Source organism: Lygodium microphyllum, chromosome 29, assembly GCF_053477565.2.
Source record: "Lygodium microphyllum isolate KBCC chromosome 29, Lygodium_microphyllum_v1.1.10, whole genome shotgun sequence".
Lineage (NCBI taxonomy): Eukaryota > Viridiplantae > Streptophyta > Polypodiopsida > Schizaeales > Lygodiaceae > Lygodium > Lygodium microphyllum.
In genome coordinates this window covers 62,952,685-62,973,329 of record NC_141163.1, presented here as the reverse complement: position 1 = coordinate 62,973,329, position 20,645 = coordinate 62,952,685, and the positions used below count along the sequence as shown (strand labels likewise).

Here is a 20,645-nt window from a genome sequence, read left to right as displayed (position 1 = left end):
AACTCATTGACCATGTTGAGACATGGGAAATGGAGCACAATGGCAACAAATCATTCCAAAAGAATGATAAGAAGAGAGTAGCTGATGATGAGGAGTATTCAGCCCCAAATGAAGGACAAAAATAGTGGCAAAGCCAGCCATCAAATCAAAAGAAGATGAAGCCCTATGCACCTCCTAATGCTCCTCAATTTCGCTCCAATCTATACCCACAAGCAAAGCAACTTTCCGAAGAAGAAAAGCAACGCTTCATGAAAGAAGGGAAGTGCTTTAAATGTGGACAAACAGGCCACATAGCGAAGCAATGTCCAAATAAGGGACAAAGCAAGGTTTCTGACAACAAGCCTAAGTCGCCAGTGAAAATCAATGCTATCAGTGATGTAGTTGCAAACACAACTCACACTCCAGAGACACGCAAATTATTAAAAGCTTGGGGACAGTTGCAAGGTAAGCAAGCACTATTCTTGATAGATCTTGGGGCGAATGAAAATATCATTTCCTTGCAATTAGCTAAAGAGCTTGGATTAAAGAACGAAGAGATGGACACTCCGGCAGAAGTTCGCCAAGCTTTAAATGCTGATGAAGGTGACACAGTGAAGATTGTGATACCCTACATTGGCAAGCTCAAGTTTCAAATTCAAGGCTACAGTGATGAAGATACCTTCTGTATCGGAGACCTTGATGGTTGCGATGTGATTCTTGGCATGCCCTGGAATCATAGAGTAGATTCAACCATCTTCTCTCAGAAAAAGAAGGTAGAACTCACCAACAAAGGCAAGAAGTACGAGATCCAAGCTGGAGTTTCTAGAGACACCATACCTATGGTAAGCCATATGCAAGTCTCTAGAGCAATTAAGGATTGTGTTCAATGTTGTCTGCTTTATGTCACTGATGTAAAAGATAATATGAATGCTAAAAACCAAGAGCAACTTCAGCTCTTGGAAAAGTATAAAGATTGTTTTTTGGAAGATCTTCCTTATCAGCTTCCCCCAGAAAGGCCAGAAGACCATCATATTGATATTATCCCGAGCAGTTCTCCTCCTAATATAGCACCATACCGTGTGAGCCGTCCTCAACAAGAAGAAATCAGAAAGCAAGTTGAAGACCTACTCAACCGTGGGCTAATTACGCCAAGTAGCTCACCATTTTGTTCACCGGTTCTTCTTGTTCAAAAGAAAGATGGCACATTTAGGATGTGCATTGATTATCGAGCCCTCAACAAAATCACCGTGAAGAATCGGTTTCCTATTCCCAGAATTGACGACATTTTGGATCGTCTAGGAGGCTCAAAGGTTTTCAGCCGCATTGATCTAAAGAGTGGTTACCATCAAATTAGGGTAATACCACAAGATGTACACAAAACTGCTTTCCGCACTTCATACGGTCTTCTTGGTGGTTCCTTTCGGATTAACCAATGCACCAGCCACCTTTAATCGAATGATGGAGCGCATCTTTAGAGAGCATCGACAATATGTCGGTACTTTCTTTGATGATATTCTTGTCTTTAGCAAGAATGAAGAGGAGCATCATCAACACTTGGAAATTGTTCTACAATTACTACAACAAAATCAACTCTTGGTAAATGGTAAAAATAGTGAATTTTTCATGCATAAAATAAATTACCTTGGGCATGTCATCTCTTCTGAAGGGATTCAGATGGATCCTGAAAAGATCAGGATAATCCAAGAACGGCCTCATCTTCGTGATGTACATGAGGTGCGATCGTTTCTTGGCTTATGTTCTTATTACTGCCGCTTCATCAAGCATTTTGCACATATGGCTTCTCCACTTCATGACCTTACAAAGAAGAAGATCTCTTTCCAATGGAAGGAAAAAGAGAAGGCAGCCTTCACAAGGCTGAAAACAGCTCTTACTTCTGGACATGTTCTTATCATTCCAGATCTGGTAAAACCATTTGTGGTGGAAGCAGATACTTGCAGTGATTGTATTGGTGCAGTGCTAAATCAAGAAGGCCATGCCGTAGCCTTTGAAAGCCGCCGTCTAAATGATGTGGAGAAAAGGTATGACATTTATGAAAAGGAGCTCTTAGCAGTGGTTCATGCTTTAAAGATATGGAAACATTATCTTTTAGGCAATGAATTCCTTATTAAAACCGATCATCAAAGCTTGAAGTATTTCAAGACTCAAAAGCATTTGCAGGAGAAACATGCAAGATGGGAAAATTTCTTGTCTATGTTTCATTTTCAAATTATGTACACTCCAGGGAAACAAAATGTAGTTGCTGATGCACTTTCTAGAGTGCCTCGCATTGCAACTATTACAGTGGCTCATCATGAAGATTTTCAAACGATGAAGAATACTTATGATGAAGATACTGATTTTGCAACAATTTGGTCAAATTTACAGCAAGGAGGTTCTCATCCAGATTATTCCATCAAAGACGGTTACCTTCTCATGAACAATCGCCTTTGTGTCACTCTTCCTGTTCGACAAAAGGTGCTTAAAGAAAGTCATGAACCCCCTTATGCAGGGCATAGAGGGAGGGCAGCAACTCTAAGTGCAATTGAGCGCTACTTTTATTGGCCAACATTACGAAAAGATACACATAACTTCATCGAGGCTTGTCTGGTATGCCAAAAATCCAAATATGATAGGCAGAAGATTCCAGGATTGTTGCAACCTCTTCCAGTGCCCAAAGATCCATGGGAATCTATCACAATGGATTTCATCTCAGGTATTCCAAGAACACCTCAAGGTCATGATATGATTTGGGTCATAATTGATAGATTCAGCAAACAATCACATTTTATTCCATGTCATAAAACATTGAAATCCGCACAAGCTGCAAGACTTTTCATTCAACATATCTTCCGATTACATGGTATGCCTTCTGAGATAATTTCAGATAGAGACTCCAAATTCACAAGTAACTTTTGGCGTGCTTTATTTGAGAATTTGGGAACCACTTTAAAGTTCTCCTCAGCTTTTCATCCTCAAACTGACGGCCAAACAGAGGTGATGAATCTCACTCTTTTGGATATGTTGAAAGCTTATGTTAGTGAACATAAGTCACAATGGGAGAAATATCTTCCATTATTGGAGTTTGCTTACAACAATACAGTGCACTCATCCACAGGGAAAGCTCCAAATGAAATAGTACAGGGTAAAGTGATTCCCCCTCCAATTATTCGCACTAAAGATAAGATTTTTGCTGCTGATGAGTTTGCTTCAGATTTAAAAACCGCAGTGGATCAAGTTCGAGCCACTATCAAAGTTGCCCAAGAGCGACAAAAGAAGCAAGCAGATAAACGAAGAAGACCTTTGGCTTTTGAAAAATGTCAATATGTCTTGCTAAAGTTTGATAAAAGCAGGGTCAAACAAGGTTCTCGTCAAAATTCATATTTTCCAAAGCTCTCCAGTAGATACTTTGGACCCTTCAAAGTGATTGAGAAAATAAATGAAGTTTCTTATCGACTTGAGCTTCCTACTCATTGGAAAATACACAATGCTTTTCATGTAAGTTTGCTAAAACCTTACATAGGACCAGAACCAAAGGAACCCATTACTGAAGATCCCCCAGAAGTTGAAGAAACAGAGCAACTCTTGGAACCTGAAAAGATTTTGTTTCTCAAGGATCGAACCACGAGAAGTGGCCTTGTGACACGAAAATTCTTGCTAAAATTCAAGAATCTACCCACCACAGATGCACAGTGGGTAGATGAAAAATTCATGAAGGATTACCCAAATATTCTACAACAATATCAAGAAGATTTTCAGCTGAGGACAGCTGAATAAAAGCCAGAGGGCTGTCACAACTCTATAGAAACAGAATTTGTATCCTTTTTCATTAATTTATCTATATAATGATTTATTAAATTTATTTCCTTTGCACTAATTAGATATAAAGAAAAGTGCATTGGAGCTGGCCACTAATGAGTGGTCACAGGTTATGGTGGACCCACACGGTGGGTTAGAGAAAAGATAGTTCACACTTCCACCTATATGACCCGATTGGGCGCATGTGACTAGAACTCACACATATCAGGGTTAGACTCGCACACAGAAAGGATTGATGCCTTGAAGTGTGGGCTAGATCCACCAGAATAGACAGTTACAATCAACAAGATGGCATGATCATGAAATGCTTGTATAATGTGCATGTGTGGGTTGAAAGCTTGAAATGCACAATTCTTTGCATAGGAAAGTCACATGAAGATTCGGATACCATTTTTGCGATGTACACGGAAAAAGCTTTCATATGATACCCATATTGGGGGGGTCCCTAAATTTTAGGAGATCCCTAAATTTTAGGAGGTCCCTAAATTTTAGGAGCCTCGAATTAGCCTAAAAATGCTAGTCCTAAAAAATAGGGATATCATTCTAAAATAGTAAGTTCTGTACTCTGACTGTGCTTACTAAATTTGGTTGTTTCTATTCTTGACAGTATTCAACCCAAAAAGGAAGGCCATAGATAAGAGACAAGTGTCAAGACACTTGTCACACAAGTTTCCAAGTGTCCCACCACTTGTCACATCTCATGACATGTGGCTGGACACTTGTCTTGTGCTACTCCACTTTCCCCTTTTGTACTAGCTCTCCCCTCTCCTATAAATAAGAGCTTGTTTTTCTTCATTGAGCCTCATTTTTCTTTGCTGTAAACTCATGTACAACACCCATAGATAGCCAGAAACTGGCCCCATCCATCCCCATCATCATCCCCCACTTCTCCATTATCAAATTCCTCCATATTCCCTCTTCTATCACTGCTGTTTTACAAGACAGCAAGCTTGTAAATTCATTATAGCACCTCCTTCTTGAGCTCTTTCTTCCATTTTAGCTACAAGAAGCAAGCTCTATCCCTGTAATGCTGATCAACGATGGAGAAATGCTGAATTCCCCTTTTTCTTCTCTCATACTGTAAAGAAATCAGTTCTTATCATTGCATAATAGATAATGCATGTGTGTTTGTACATCTTTGCATGATCTTGTGAGAGTGAGAATTACTTCTTCTCACTCTCAGGTTGATTGTAACTGAGCTCTTCCCTAAGGGACTTGGGTTGAGCAGAAATACATTCCTTCGGGGGGGGGGGGGGGGGGGGGTTGCCCATCTTCAACCCTCAATCTTGTCTCCATTACTTTTACATTTTTATGGCTGTAATTTTGTGAGTAATTTTCATTTTCAGCTTTAAGTGTTCATTCTCTTTTCTATTAAATCTCGAAAACAAGCAAATATCATAATTGTTAAGCATACTACGTTGTTCGGGGCGTTTACATTGCCCTAGTGGGAGAGGAGATCCAAGTCTACTATAGTCCCTTTGGTTTTTAGATGCTGCCTATCAAGATGAATTTACACCTATTTTAAACAAGCCTAAGATAGCAAAGAGTATGCATGGAAAAGGGCTTAGGACATGGCTGGATATATGGAAACAGAGGGAGCTTCGCTTCCTGTCACTGGAGGAGTGTAAGCATAGATTTCAATTGAGTGAGAATGAAAAGAACTGTTTGGGGATGGTTCTAATGAATAGGAGAGAAGAGTGGCCAACATCCTTCAGAACCAGACCGATGGCCTTGATGAAGTGCTATCAAACTGAGAAGGGGAAGCTGCTATGTGAGGTAGTCAAAAGAGATGACTTCAATCACTATAATGTGAGACATGTGTTAAAGGTGTAGGAATGTTGGAAGAAGTATTACTCTAGAACAAAGCTAAGGACATGGAAAAGAAGGACAAGGGCTGTGTGGACCAATACCCCATCTCGAAGGCTTAATCTAGTGCTTTGGAAAGTCCTGATGAATAAGTTTCCTACTTGGAGTAGGATAGCTAAGTTTGCCAAGGTTTCACCTATGTGTGTGCTATGTAAAAAGGAGGAGGAATCTGCTTAACATCTATTTTGGGACTGCATCGATGTCAGGTGGTTATGGAAGGCTTTAAGTAGATGGGTGGAGAAGGCAGGACTGCAGGCTAAAATTGATGCAAGGGGAGCCCTATTCGGTGACTTTGGGCCTCTTCGAGAAGCTAAGGTGTCTCTCTAGAATGTCATCAAGGCTATAGTCATTAGGAGCATTTGGATCCATAGGAACAAGAAGTTATTTGAAAGTGTCTCTTTCTTTGTCCCTCTTAGTCTGCAACAATGTAAGTGCAATGTATTGACTGCATTGAAATGCCTAGGAAAGAAGGCCTCTATTTATACAGTCTGTTTCAAAGCTCTTAAGTATTGTAGCTGAGACGTCTCGGTTAGATCCGTCTCCCCTTTTGGTGGAAGATGTAAACCTTTTTTTTGGGACTAATTCAATCTCACAAAAAATGCAAAATGTAAAATTACCGCCAAAAATACATATTTTTCGTTGGGTGGTCTATAGTGGGCCGTGGCCCCCTTACAAAGAAAAAACACACCGGAATATAACAAGGAAAATAAGGGGAAAAACGACGGAATATTATATTAGCAAAAAGACCTTGGAAGCGTAATGCTCACACGGGAACGCATTCCCGCCATATTAGCCCCCCCCCCCCCCCCCCCCCGTCCGTCTTCCCCCCTCTCTCTCTCCCCCTTCTTGCTCACTCTTCTTCGACTATTCAGGCCCGCTGCTCTTCATTCGTGTCGACGTCTTTCTGCTCTCTCTGCAGGTTCCGCCAGAAGACGAGAGTGCAGATGGGCCGCCCTAAACGCACTGCTGCCGAGCGCGGCTCCAAGAGAGGTACGTCAACTCTCCTCCAGCTTTCTTTGTTAAGTTTTGGCCCTATCCAGCGACAATGGAAGGCGCAAGTCCATCGGATACTCATTATTACATCCTGTCGCGTATCGCTGATCAGAGAAGTGAAAGCACTACACCATATATGTGGACTCTTGCATTCATTCGATGATTTCCCCCCCTTGAATTTCATGTCATGGGAACATCCTCCATTTATGTATTGCATATTTAACATCCGTGCATTTTGTACGGTACATTTGCACAGTTGTCCAAATCCTTTCTTATTGATTAGTCTTGTAGACTCACAAGAAGCTTTTTATCATTTTCTCATGTTGGAAAAGGGGTAGGGAGCTGGCAGTCCCCTGCCCCCAATCGCACCTAGCTAGGTATGCAGGTCCTCCCAAGCAGAAGCCCACGTTGTCGTCGTAATTTACTATGTGGGAATTATTATGGGAATTTGTCTAAAAATTATTGTGAACATCCTGTGTGCATGTATCAGATACCTTTTTTCTTGTACGTCTTATGGATGCGTGCTGAATATCCGTGCATTTTGTACTATACATTTGCACATTTCTTCGAAACCATTCACATTCACAAGGCTTGCAGGCTAAATTGGATGCTAATGTTCTATCCTACATTCAGTTAGGGAGCTTCTTGATCAAGCTAATGACATTAAGTCTCTGGACATGGATGAACCAAGTGAAAGCAGTGAAAGCACAAACTCAGTGGCCACCATGAGCAGTAGTGGTAAGTTCCTGTAACCTCTGTCTGTTGGGGCCTGAAGGCTACGACTGACATTTCTGACTCCTTGTTATGATCCTGTAGATGAGTCTGATTCTGACAGTATGCCAATTGAAACTCCTTCTAGTAAAAAGAAAGGGCCTAAGAAATCCCTCAGCAGTTTCCCACAGTCTGTAAAAAAGGACGAGGAGTTTGGAGAAGGTGGTGAGGACATGGATCTTGTGATTCTTTCTGCAGACGAGGATGAGCTAACTTTGCAGCCAAATGAGAGGGCATTGGACACGCAGAGACGGAGACTTCCCAAGTCTCGAGGAAGCAGGAAGGCTCAAACAAGGCGAGAAACAAAAGATGACGGCAGTTTAGCTGAAAGATATGAATGGCAAAAATGGGAAGATGAGTGGGAAGTTGAGCTAGGAGGCTGTGGGCCGTGGGGGGATGACAGTGGTCTGGATTGTGATGTTTCATCTGCTAAGGAATCAATGAGCATGAAGGAACCCCCCCCTGAGCTGCTGATGCCACTGCTGCCATTTCAGAAAGAATGGCTTTGGTGGAGCGTCAAGCAGGAAGCATCTGAAATTAGGGGTGGAATCTTGGCCGATGAAATGGGGATGGGGAAGACTATTCAGGCTATCTCACTTATTTTAACAAATAGAGCTCAAAGCCTGCCTCAAAGCTCAGGAGAAAGTTCTTGTCAGGCTTTGCCTAGTGCCCATTCGGACAAGCCAACCAAGGAACCACCTGAAATTAAGGCGACGCTGGTTGTATGCCCTCTAGTTGCAGTTATACAATGGAGGAATGAGATTGCTCGTTTCACAAAGGAAGGAAGTGTCAAGGTTTTAGTTTACCATGGGTCTAAAAGATGCAAGGATGTCTCTGAACTTGCTGATTACGACATTGTATTGACTACCTATTCTATTGTTGAATTGGAACACAGGCGCACTGTTATGCCTGCTAAAGAGCCTTGCATGTGGTGTGGAAAACTTTTTTATCCTGATAGGATGTCTGTACACCAGCGGTATTTCTGTGGGCCAAATGCCAAAAAAACCGAGAAACAGGCCAAACAGCTGACGAAAAAGTGTGGAAATCTTAATGCAAAGCCCAAAAGGTCAGGAAAACTATCCATGATGGAAAAGCTAGATGAAAAAGCAAAGGAATGCGGAGAGGCTTTGCTTGGGCAGGCGAAACAAGGAAAAAGTCGAAGAGGTTGGAAACGAAAAATTCAAGAAGTGCTGGACGAAGCTGTAGGAGGGGCTATGGAGTCTATGCAGGAGGCATCCACTTCTCAACATTCAGCTGGTAGCTCAAGGGGCCTTTCTTTACTGCATGCTGTGAAATGGAATCGAGTTGTTCTTGATGAGGTAAGCTCAGGAGATCATGTTCTGCATATTGCCAGATAGTAGCTACATTTCTTTTCTGCTTTGAGGAGACGAGGGTTTTGCTTCACAGAATATAATGTGGGACTTACCGTGGACATTTGGTCAACTTCCTCAGTGTTGATGAGAGTTAATAACTGCTATCTGCTAGAAGATGAACTCTCTGATCTCATTATTTACTGGTTTACTCAGGCCCATTCCATCAAAGATAGGAGATGCAGCACTGCAAAGGCTGTTTTTGCTCTGAAATCGAATTTCAAGTGGGCTTTGAGTGGGACTCCTCTTCAAAATCGTGTTGGCGAGTTGTATTCCCTTGTAAATAGTTTGCCTCTCAACTCCTAAAGCTCCTCATAATTGTGTACAATGTGGCACAGATTCTTTTTACCCCTGGTTTCTTTTCTTTAGGTACGGTTTTTGGAGATTAAGCCCTTCTCGTATTATTATTGTAAGAAGTGTGACTGCAAATCATTGGATTACAGGTGCTTCAGTTATGAAGATTTTGTTCAGTAGGTTACTATTATTTTCCTATCTTTGGACTGCTGCTATGATCTGAGGGCTTAGCTTCGAGTGTAATTTGTTTTTGGTCACAGTTTCGGAAAGCAGTGGCGGAAGTGTGACCATTGCAATCACTCACCACTTCACCACTTCTGCTGGTGGAATAAGGTAAAAAAGCAAGACCGCTAATGCACTGCTGACAAATGTGTCTGCACTCATCTCAATTAATATTATTCTAGTGGTGAAGGCAACCATTATATTTTCTCACAACCAATTTTTATGCTTCTTAGTACATTGCCAATCCGATCAAGAAGTGGGGATATATCAATGATGGGCGTAGAGCAATGACACTGTTGCAGCACAAACTGCTTGATAGCACTCTTCTAAGGAGGACAAAGTTGGAGCGGGCTGCTGATCTAGCTCTTCCTCCCAGCACTGTGAGCTCTATTTCTATAGGATAACTTAGAACTTGATGATACAGACAGCTGCTTCCTTTGGAAACCACGGGTTTTAGTTTTGTTAGCACCACGATTATGTTTGTAATTTTCACTTGTTGGAAATTTTCATTTTCAGACAGAAGCTGTATTGCTTTGGGATTTTGATTTTTATTTCAATTCTTTTTTTTTTGCCAGAAATTTTTACGCCGTGATGCCTTTGATGCAAGAGAAGAAGATTTTTATCAAGCCTTGTATACTCGGAGCCAGTCCGAATTTAACACGTGAGTAATGCACATGCCTATCTGATTTTTCCTATGTCAATCCCTGGATCTAAAGGCTGAGTTACTGGTATTCTGTACATCTATCAACCTTTTAGTCACTTTTGTGCAGCTATATAGATGCAGGAACACTCCTCAACAACTATGCTCACATATTTGACCTTCTAACGAGACTGCGCCAGGTTCTCTCTGGACCTTTGGTTGAAGGTGTTCTTAACCACAATGTTTGGCAACATCTTATGATCCGTATGTTCAGGCTGTGGATCATCCCTACCTTGTTGTATATTCTCGGACAGCCTCGTTGTCCTCTAGTCAGCCAGGTGGTGCCATGGAGGCTTTATGTGGCATTTGCAATGATCCTTTAGAGGAGGCAGTTGTGAGCTCCTGAACTTTGTAGCCTCTTTCTAAATGGAGTTGAACTTAACCTCTTCTTATTTTATGAGGTCTCTTTGAATTTTATCCAGACTACAGCCTGCAAACATTCGTTCTGCAAAGCCTGTATTTTGGAGTATGTTTCAGCTGCTGGCAGTGGTCAAGCTCCCCCGTGCCCTACATGTCAAAATGCTCTTACAGTTGATCTTACTGGCTCAAAAGTAGTGAGTAGTGAACAGACTAATTCAAGCAAAGTGAAGGGATATAAGCGTTCCAGCATTCTTAATCGTATTAATCTGAGGGAGTTTCAAAGCAGCACAAAAATTGATGCACTGGTGAGTATCGCAGAGATGCCAGATTGTGCTCTTTTACTTATTATTATGTCATGTATATCCTCTTTTAGAATGTGGAGCTTAATTCCTACCATCTGTAACTTACTTTTTGAATCATGTGAAGGAACCTTAGTGGTCACTCAATCAACATGCAAATTTTCCCTTTACACCTGGAGTTCTATGCCTGGGAGTGCATTAGTGGGTTGTGTATTTTCCTAGTAGTTGTCTCCACTAGAGGGTCCATGGTTGCTTTTGATGACACAGACATGCTTCTAAACCAAAAGTGATTTGGTGGTGGTTCTTAACGGATACCTAAGATGGTTCCAGTCGCATGGCTTACAGGAATCTTGGTATTTTTTGCCTAAGCTCTCTGCAAGAATATATAACAGTCAATTCCAAAACATGTTTAAGCTTTGAGAGGACCTACACCTTTGACTTTGCCTATGTAGTTATCTCTTCTAGACTTTACTGTTTAACATTGCTTTGTAGTCTACTTGGTAGGATGCATCTTCTAATTCTGCTTACCTTATTTTCTCTTTCTAAGGGGTTCAATCTGTTTCAGTAAAATGACTTTTGATTATTCTTAGGAAGTGCGCTGATAAATTTTATAACGATGATCCATGCAGAGGGAGGAAATCGAAACCATGCTGCAGAAAGATTGTGCTGCAAAGGCTATTGTTTTTAGCCAATTCACATCATTTTTGGACCTCATTGGGTTTCGGCTGGAAAAGGTTAGGTTTTGTATTTCTGCTTGTTAAAAGATTAACATTGTCAAGAGTATTAACTTTGTTCTTTTACATTGTGCAGTCTGGCATAAAGTGTGTGAAGCTGGATGGAAGCATGTCCATTATGGCAAGGGATCAGATGATAGAAAGCTTTACAAAAGATCCTGATTGCAAGGTGCTCTTATTTTTACATTGTTTCTGGCATGTCCTGTTTTGTATTTTTTTAAATGCATTTTATGTAGGGGGACTTTGTGATGACTATGCAGGTATTTCTTATGAGCCTCAAGGCTGGTGGAGTTGCTCTCAATCTTACTGTAGCTTCACATGTATGATTTCTCTCACTCTATTTCTGCTGGGTTTTCCAATCAATATACAGTACTGGTCTCTTACATGAGCAGGTATTGTGGCTAGTTGATTGAGCATGCTTGCAATGGCTGCTTTTCTGCAGGTTTTCTTGATGGACCCATGGTGGAATCCAGCAGTAGAACAGCAAGCACAAGACCGAATTCATCGCCTGGGCCAGTACAAACCCATAAGGTAAAGAACAGACACGATTTTATCAGGAGCTTCAAAGCTCCATAAAATAAGAACGATTGACTTTCCGTTTTTCCACTCTATTTTGGGAATCATTAAAAAACAAAAACTTGTTTTCTGTTGACAGGATTGTAAGATTTCTGATAGAAAACACGATTGAAGAGCGAATACTGAAGCTACAGGAGAAAAAGCAGCTGGTTTTTGAAGGGTATACTTGGCAATTAGCATACGTCAAGAACATTGGAAATTAGCACAGTATCAAGAACAGACATTCTTGTATTAGCTTTCATCTGATATACTTGCTTGGCTGTCCTCTTTGCTGCAGGACTGTGGGAGGCTCAACTGAAGCACTTGGCAGATTAACAGAACAGGATATGCGCTTTCTTTTCACAAGTTAGGTGGGCAGCAGCAGCTTATGTCTTTTCTCAACTACCAGTTCTTCACGTTCTTGGCAGGTGTACAGTTGCCAAAGGCAATGCTTAGTAACATGCTGGCATTTGCTTGTGCAAGATGTGAAGGAACCTGCCCTGAGTTGAGAGGCCCACTCAAAGATAGCAGTATGGATTGTAAGGCTGTGTGGGTGTCTATCAGCAGTTTTTCCGCCTACATCTGACCTGCTACTGCTGCCAAAGGATGGCTGCGGGTTTGTGTGGGAAGCTCCTGAGAACAACAGGTGGGGAACATGTGAAATTAAGGATACCTGAGATTTGCTACTCTTGACATGACTGGGCTGTTCCATAATGTTCTCACTGGGCTGGCTTATAATGAGTTGACTTTGCCACCAGATTCTTTCAATAACCTGAAGGGTGATGCATTCTTCTGCTGTTACGCACATTCTTGTAAATACCAATTACGTGGCTTACTACACAAACTTTTTAAGGTTGTATGATCTCCTGTTAAACCTTGTAAAGCGATCTATATGCTATAGCTGTCATTGCCAATGAGTTCCACAGACCACGTAAACTGTTGATGATTTCCATCCATTCTCCCCTCACATGCTCCATCATCAGGCCAAAGACTAGAGTCAGGAAACTGCTGCTGCTGTGAAGGTTGCTGTGTATCAGCATGAATTTTGGACATTTGTGGCACCCAAAGTTCTATTGCACAATACACAATCCTTCCAAAACACCTTAGCAGCAAAGTTTCCAAATGGTCATTGCGCAATACCTCTTCTTCCACCACGTAATTCATAATGCTCCAAGTTTTGCTTCACGTACTATCACTCGTTGCCCAAGAGAATTGTGGATGTAATTCCAGCAGCATCACATGATTACAAAGACATGCAGGGCCTGATGGGCTGAGTTGTACTGCCTGCCTGCTTACTCTTCCACCCGTCTGGTCTTTCTTTCTGCCCTATTGCCTTTGCTCCCTAACGTGTTGGCTGCCAGCTCCCTCAACATCCCTGTGGTCGCTGCCAGCTCCCAACGCATCCCTGCTGTGGTTGATGCGAGCTCCCCAGCCAGTTTGGCTCTGTAGCGCTGCCCTGCTGTTCAGCAGTGTGCTTTGCTTTGTCTGCCTTAGGCTTTGCCTCATTGACATCAACTGCAGTGCCGCCAGATATTTCTTCCAAGTCAGCTCCACCTTTCCCTTCTAGCCTGGCAACATGGGCCATATGGCAGATTCTTAAGCCTCTTCCATCGTTATGGCCTTTTTGTGACTTCCTTGCCCGTCACCTCCCTCTCCTCTTTCTCTGTTATCCTTTTGTGCCAGAATCAGTGCAATGGGGGTTTGACAGAATGATGATGACGATTCTTTGCGCAGCAAGTAAGTCTTGTGAGGTCAAAGTCAGTCCATGGCCGTCACCAGGGGACTCTAGTGCAACCCTCTGCACATCCTCAGCCGATGCCTTCTTGATTCATTTTGCTCCTGATAGAAAGCCTGCCCTTATAGAAACAGCAATCGACCTCGATGTATCATCCTTGGCTTGTAGATTTGTTAGAGATTGCTCCATCCACACTCGAAAGGCGTCATCTAGATGGCTCTCACCAGCACCCCAGCCCAAGTTACACGAGTGATTACTGGACAAGGCATATTTAGGTCTGGTTCAGTTGAGTAGATGGAGGTGGCACTCGCCACGAGCCTGCTCAGTAGCATATTTTGGATACATGGGTTGAGGACCAATACTTTTCTACTCTTAGATGTCACATCTATCACCATCTCATTTCCAATTCACGGAGGATTCCTACTCGCCAATCTTTTACTGGGGCACTCGTAGGTAGTGCTGTGCTTGTATGATGAGCCATCTTGTAGAAGATTGCCTTTGCACGTGTAGTCAGGACCACGTTAGCAACAAAATCCTTTCCGAAAGGAGGGAGGTGGGATACCTTTGTCTTACAATGAGTGGGAGTGATTGTCAGAGTTCACAAATCGCCAGGCAGAGAACTATTCATAAGAGGCAGGGAGAGCAAACTCATGACAACCAAAGACGGGGTGTAGAAAGGTTCGGAGGAGTGGATGCAAGCAGAGAAACGATGGAGATTAGTAAGGGGCGTAGAAAGGTTCGGAGGAGTGGATGCAAGCAGAGAAACGATGGAGATTAGTAAGAGAATTTTAGATCGCACGTTGAAGCTGAGGTTGCTAGGTAAAGTGGCCAATACAGTGCCATTTTACGACTTCATTTACAATTTTTTTTCCTATGCTACATAATCCTTTGGGGCATTTTGATGTTTTAATCAAGTAGACCTCTTCACAAAAGAGTGACAATGAGGGGTCAATAGCGATGACACTCAAGGATGCATTGTTTTGAGATTTATTCAAATCCAAAATATATAAAAATGTACATGGCACAATTGTTGGACATGGATTAAGCTTGTGTAATATGAAAAAAATCGTCATATCTTTAAGTGGTTAAAAAATTGTAAAGTTTTCTGGGGCTAGGAAGAATTTTGCCTTTGGGGGGACTATTACTTCATTGGCCCTTTAACATAGTGAAACCCCAACCAAATGTGGCTCCTACACACTCTGGTTCTTACCATAGCTCCCCAAGGAGCTAGAGATGCCATTGTTCCATGAATCAAAGATGGCCCAATGTGATGGTTATCCATCTTGAGTAGAGTTAGTGATACTATTACAAGTGGTCTCTTAGGAGCTTGAGATGCCATTAAACCATGGAACAAAGGTCCTTTATCACAATCTTGATGCATTTGTGACTCTAGTTCCTAATGTTCAAACCCTAGAGGGTACAATTTCTTACATGATATCATGTATCTTTGACTGTCCCTACCATAGCATGTTGGAGGAATGGTTAGGTGAGGATATGCGCTTGGAGTAGAAGATGGATGGTTTGAATGACTTGTTAGACTTTAAGAGGATTTTTCTCCCTTGCAAGAGGTAAAGGAGCTACTAAAGAGGAGGTTTGACAAGGTGTACTTTGGGAGCTAATAGAGATGAGCATGGATGGGTGATCATGATTGGTAAGATGCTTCACATGAGGATTTTCTCATGGAATGTACGAGACTTTAGTGTTTGATTGTTCAAGTAGGACCAAAGCCTCACAAGATGAGCCTTGTACATAGTATTAGTGGAAGGATTGCTCAATTTTCTCTTGGTACAAGAGAACCGCCTCTTAGTTGAGAGGATACCCCAATGTAGTGTGAAGCTTTTGTAAAGATAGAGAATAATCATTGGGTAGTAATAGTGGGAGTTATAAAGATCTAGACAGGTGTCTATGTTGGAGAGCGGTGGTTGTTTATTTGCCATTTATGCCTTGAATGACTAGCATGATGGAAGAGTTTTGGACTACCCTTAGCTAGTCATTATTCTAAGTTGACCATTGGATAGTAGTTTAGGACTTTCAATACAGTAAAGACCTTGGAGGATAGGGAAGGTGGATGCACATATACATTGGAGTAGAATAGGTTGCATGTGAGAGTCCATATTCTACATTAGAGGACATGATATTTGGTTCATATTGAGTTTAGTAAAATTATAAGCTCGCTTTAGGTCTATGGGAGAGATAGCATTAAGAGCTGATTTTCTTTGAGTTTGATAGGTGTTATGTGGATAATTGGGTGTGACAAAGGTGGCCTAGATGATATCATCCTTGGCATTTCTCTTTCAAACCACTTATTGATTTAGCTAGTCCTTTTTCAGAGATTTGGAGGACTCCATCTTAGTGTCAAGATTTCGAATGAACTCCATCGCAGTGATGATCTTAGATGGAGCAAATCACTAAATTTGGGGTTTTGGACATTTCTTAGTTGGATGACTAGCAAGAGACTTGGATGAAAGCCTTTTGGGAGAGCAAATCCTTCTTTTGAGAGGATGCCATGAGGGGGGACATAGGGCCTTTTAGAGAGGAGAGATCTCCTAGAGCATCGCTAGTTGCATTATATAGGGATGATATGCATCTAGATTGTAGATGGTTGTTAAGAGGATGTATGTTGCCAAAGTAGAGATAGATGCCATATCGGAGTATGGATTTCATAGGAGAGCTTCCTTCTAGACTTCATAGATGTAGAATTAATAGACTTCTTTTGCATTATAGGATTGAGATACTTTAGATAAGGAGTACCATAGGCTTAGGAGAGTTGAGTGTGGGTTATGCACATGAATATGCAATTGCAATAGCGTAGGCTAGGTTCCATTAGGCTAAGGTACAAGCTTGTATGGGCCACAAAGTGGGTAGAATGCCCAACGTAGGGTACAAACCCTAATTCATTAAGGTGCAAACTCTAAAATGCAAAAGGGACGTGAATCCTAAAACCTAAGTTCTTTGCCATCCTAGAAAAGGGACCTAACCTTGACCTTGGTTTTGGTATATACAAGGTTAAAGAGACTATTTGAGGGATTGATTCATCTCACTTTCAATGATATCGAGGATAGATTGTCATAATTGGAAGAGGGCTATGTAGTCATAGATGGATTCTTTGGAAAAAGAATTTTGAATGGGAGTTAGTTCTGTTGCCTAAGGGCAAACATCCATTGCCATGTTAGTGGATATACAAGCTAAAAATAACTCCATCTAAGGCTTTGCCTAAGTTCAAGGCAAGATTGGTGGCCAATAGATTTAAGTAGGAGAAGAGGGTTGACTTTGATGAGAAGACAAGTTCAAGGCAAGATTGGTGGCCAACAGATTTTAGGAGAAGAGGGTTGACCTTGATGAGATCTTCTCACCAATAGTCAAGATGCCCAATCTTCATATGGTTATTACTTTGGTTGCTAGAGAGGAGATGGAGTTCGTTTAGATGGATGTAAAGAACACTTGCATGGAGACTTACGTAAGGATATTTACATACAACAACCTAATGGGTTTGTTGTGGAGCAAGGAGCAGTTGTTGTGAAAGCTACTTAAGAGCTTATATGGTTTGAAACAAGTACCCACGGAATGGTGCCATAAGTTAAATGCCTTTATGTGGTCTCAAGGGTACACTAGGAGTGATATTGATTACTATCTACACATGAGGAAGGCTAAGGATGGTAGCCTTATGATCTTGATTCTTTATATGGATGGCATGCTGATCTTGCTAAGAAGTCGATCATGGATGTGGATGCTTTAAAGAAAATGTTGCACGAAACCTTTGGCATGGATTGCACATTATGCAATCGAGACAAAAAGATGCTCTATTTGTCTCAGAGGGAGTATGTTGGGAAGGTACAGGATATGTATAACAATGTGAAAAAGGGATTGGATAAAAATGTTCAACCATGGCAGAATTGGTGTTAGTCTAAGTTGCATTATTATTGATAAAGTTTGGCAATCATTTCAATATGAAGAGGGGGAAGTCTATCAATGCTCTATTGCCTCCATATTTGAAACTTAGCTCAAAGGACACCCTCAAGTCAAATGAGTAGAAGGCTAAATGGCCAAGGTTCCTTATACATTTGTAGTTGTTGGTAGCTTCATGTATACCATGGTTGCTACACATCCAAACATTGTGTATGCAACGAGTGGTTGGCGTAGGTATATGGCAAACCTTGGCAAAAAGCATTGAGAGATAGTAAAGAGTATCATGAGATACTTGAATGGATCTAGGTCTATGTGCATATGCTTTAGAAGGAAGGATGCATATGTGTTTAAACATGCAGATGTTGATTTTGTAGAGAGTGCAAACTTTAGGAGATTTATTACATGTTTTATCTTTACTTTCACAAGTAGTATAGTCTCTTGTGTCTCTTGATTGCAACCATGCAGTGCTTTATCTACCACTAAGGTAGAGTATGTTGTAGCCATTGAGGTCTGCAAGGAAGCTATTTGGATTTTTCATTTAGTTGGAACCTAGGAATTGTAGGAGAGAGAACTACATTGCATTGTGATAGCTAGATTCCCCTTCGATTGGCATGGAAACCTATATTTCATGCAAAGACAAATCACATTGAGGCGAAGTATCACTTCATAAGGGAGATGCTTGAGGACAAGTATATTGAGCTTGTCAAGATCCATATGGATGATAAGCCTACAAATCTTCTCACAAAGAGTTTATCTTTTGAGTGCCTTGCACACTATATAGTGCTAATGTGCATTTGATAGTATCTTCACTTTCTTAGTATGCTCTCATAAAGCCACATTGGATTTTAAGTGGAAGGTTGTGGTTAAAGGCCAATGCAGCTAAGTAGGCAATCTTTCTATAGGTGCATATTACACAATCATATATAAGTGAAGATAACAAAGAATAAGGATACCATTTATTTCATATCCACATAACTCTCTTTTGTTCTTCCTCTCAACCCTCTTGTGTTCCATAGCTTTTGCCTCGTATCCCACCATTGCTTCCCTCTCAACTACACCAATCAATTGGCCTTAAGTTTATTACTAAAGGACGATGTATCATAACCTCATGAGAGATTGCTAAACATCTAAGACATAAATGGTTTTTGTCACCTTTCTATTCTTGGACTATTCTTTAAGCGTATGAAAAAAATAAAAGAAGAGGTGAGAAAGGAGAAAAGAACTAAGCCTTGCACTATGAACTTAAGCTAACTTGAAGTAACATGTTAGCACTTTTTTCATATCATTTCATAAAAGGCTACTCAAGGCTCATCAAATGAAGGGACGTAAGACAAGTAGTCTATAAGGGGCCTTAAGATCCATTCACAAAGCAAGGTTTAGGATATATTTTTATTGGTCTTAGATTGAAAATAAATTCAAAATTTAAATATAAATTTCTTCTTCATTTTTAAATTGTAATGTTGAATTGTATGTTCAAAGGGGTATAGTGTGATATAAACCCATCTTTCTACCACCAACACTCTTGGGAAACTCTTCTTATAGAGGATGATTCTAAAGTTATCAATTTGACTTCCATAAATATCCAAAATTGTACAAATTACACATTTGTAAACATTTATTATAATTAGGGCATTGTTTGGGTATGCCTCAACTCCTAAAGAATCAACCTGAGTACTTGTGTGAAGTCTCCATAAGAGTGTGTGAGTAAGAACACCGTCCTATTGCTTGATGAACAAATGTGCATAACCTACAAAATGGCATGACTTAATATTGTAAAGTTGTTTAGTAAATCAACTACTTCAACACGTTGCCCAAGATTTGATAAATCAGTAATGTGCACATGGTTGGAAAGAGCCATATGTGCTTGGACATACATGTAAATTTTGTTTCATTGCAATAGACTCAATTCAATCTATCCTTGGAAAGAACAAAATGTGATTGCTTCTTGACCTTGTCTACTCTCTAGGAGGGATCTTTAGCAAACTAATAAATTATTGCAACTTGAGTCTCATTACTATTACTAGTGTAAATAATTTTAAATGAACATGCAATTCATTGCCATGTAGGAATGTTCAATCTCATTTTTATGTCAGGGTTCAAATATTATTATGTGAGTTTGTCTTGAAGATGGAATGAGCCTCCTCTTCTTGTTAAGATATAAAGCACCATGTTAAACAAAAAGAAAGTATCCAAAAGGAACAAGAGAGTATCATTTGAGTGTGCCATAGTTTTTTTTAGAGATGTATAGATCAAAACTCCATCATGAACACCTATAAAGTGCCATCATTTAAATTGGTAAGACTTTAGAGTACCAACATTGGATTAAATAAGTAAACATTTCTTTTTGGACTTGAAGCTTTAGTATGAATCAATGAGTAGTTTTGGTCTTATTTATTCCAAAAGTGAAAACTTGGATGTAGTCTCAACATGTGAATAAAAGATAAATCAATTTCAGGAATAGCCTTCAATATCCAATTGTAAAATGGGATAAATCATAAAAATAAAATTTCCTCTAGATGTATTAACAAACCTAAAGTTGAAGATGTTTGCCTTTCATTCAAAAATAAATTTGTGACCATTATAGTCTAATATGCCAAATGTCCAATATAAATACATTCTAATAATATATTGGTACTTGTGTCGTTAAATGGGATCTAATTATCAAGATAATAAATGTGTATTCCTTTTCTAATATTTTATGTTCAAGGTTCATCCTTCGTAAGATTCTAGAGAGGTGTCTTGAGAATTATTGACCACGCCTTCACCTTCATCAGTTGGATCTTTTTTTTTGCTTGATTACTTTTCCTAACTTGTTTCTCTCCTTTGTGAAATTCTACATTACCTCATCTATAACTTATAAAGAGAAAAGGATCTCCTTGTTGATCCAATCTTCATGCTATACTCCTTGTTTATAGTTTGGAATCCCTTATCTTTATCATTTTGTACCGCTTGGGAAGAAGCCCACTCTTAAGCTTAGAATTTGGATAGAGATAATAACATCCAATGCAAGTGGTCATAGTTTTTAAAGAGGACATAAACTATACT

The 20,645-nt window shown here is 40.5% G+C and overlaps 1 protein-coding gene across 1 annotated transcript; it reads left to right on the top strand.

Annotated features, from left to right (window-relative positions):
* Positions 1-6,481: 6,481 nt before the first annotated feature.
* LOC148010707 (Helicase protein with RING/U-box domain-containing protein) lies at positions 6,482-13,144 on the top strand. Its single transcript, XM_087671280.1, has 17 exons — positions 6,482-6,651; positions 7,288-7,392; positions 7,471-8,744; positions 8,952-9,074; positions 9,165-9,238; positions 9,350-9,422; positions 9,545-9,691; positions 9,887-9,972; positions 10,082-10,151; positions 10,226-10,345; positions 10,434-10,676; positions 11,300-11,404; positions 11,481-11,573; positions 11,665-11,724; positions 11,847-11,935; positions 12,060-12,140; positions 12,258-13,144. The coding sequence occupies exons 1-17, from the start codon at positions 6,606-6,608 to the stop codon at positions 12,328-12,330; spliced, it is 2,862 nt and encodes a 953-aa protein (XP_087527406.1). The 5' UTR covers positions 6,482-6,605; the 3' UTR covers positions 12,331-13,144.
* Positions 13,145-20,645: the final 7,501 nt, after the last annotated feature.

Coding starts and splice junctions, on each gene's coding strand:
- LOC148010707 (XM_087671280.1), top strand. CDS start 6,606: ATGGGCCGCCCTAAACGCACTGCTGCCGAGCGCGGCTCCAAGAGAG. Junction 8,745..8,951: donor ATCGAGTTGTTCTTGATGAG/GTAAGCTCAGGA, acceptor TGGTTTACTCAG/GCCCATTCCATCAAAGATAG. Junction 11,936..12,059: donor GGCCAGTACAAACCCATAAG/GTAAAGAACAGA, acceptor TTCTGTTGACAG/GATTGTAAGATTTCTGATAG.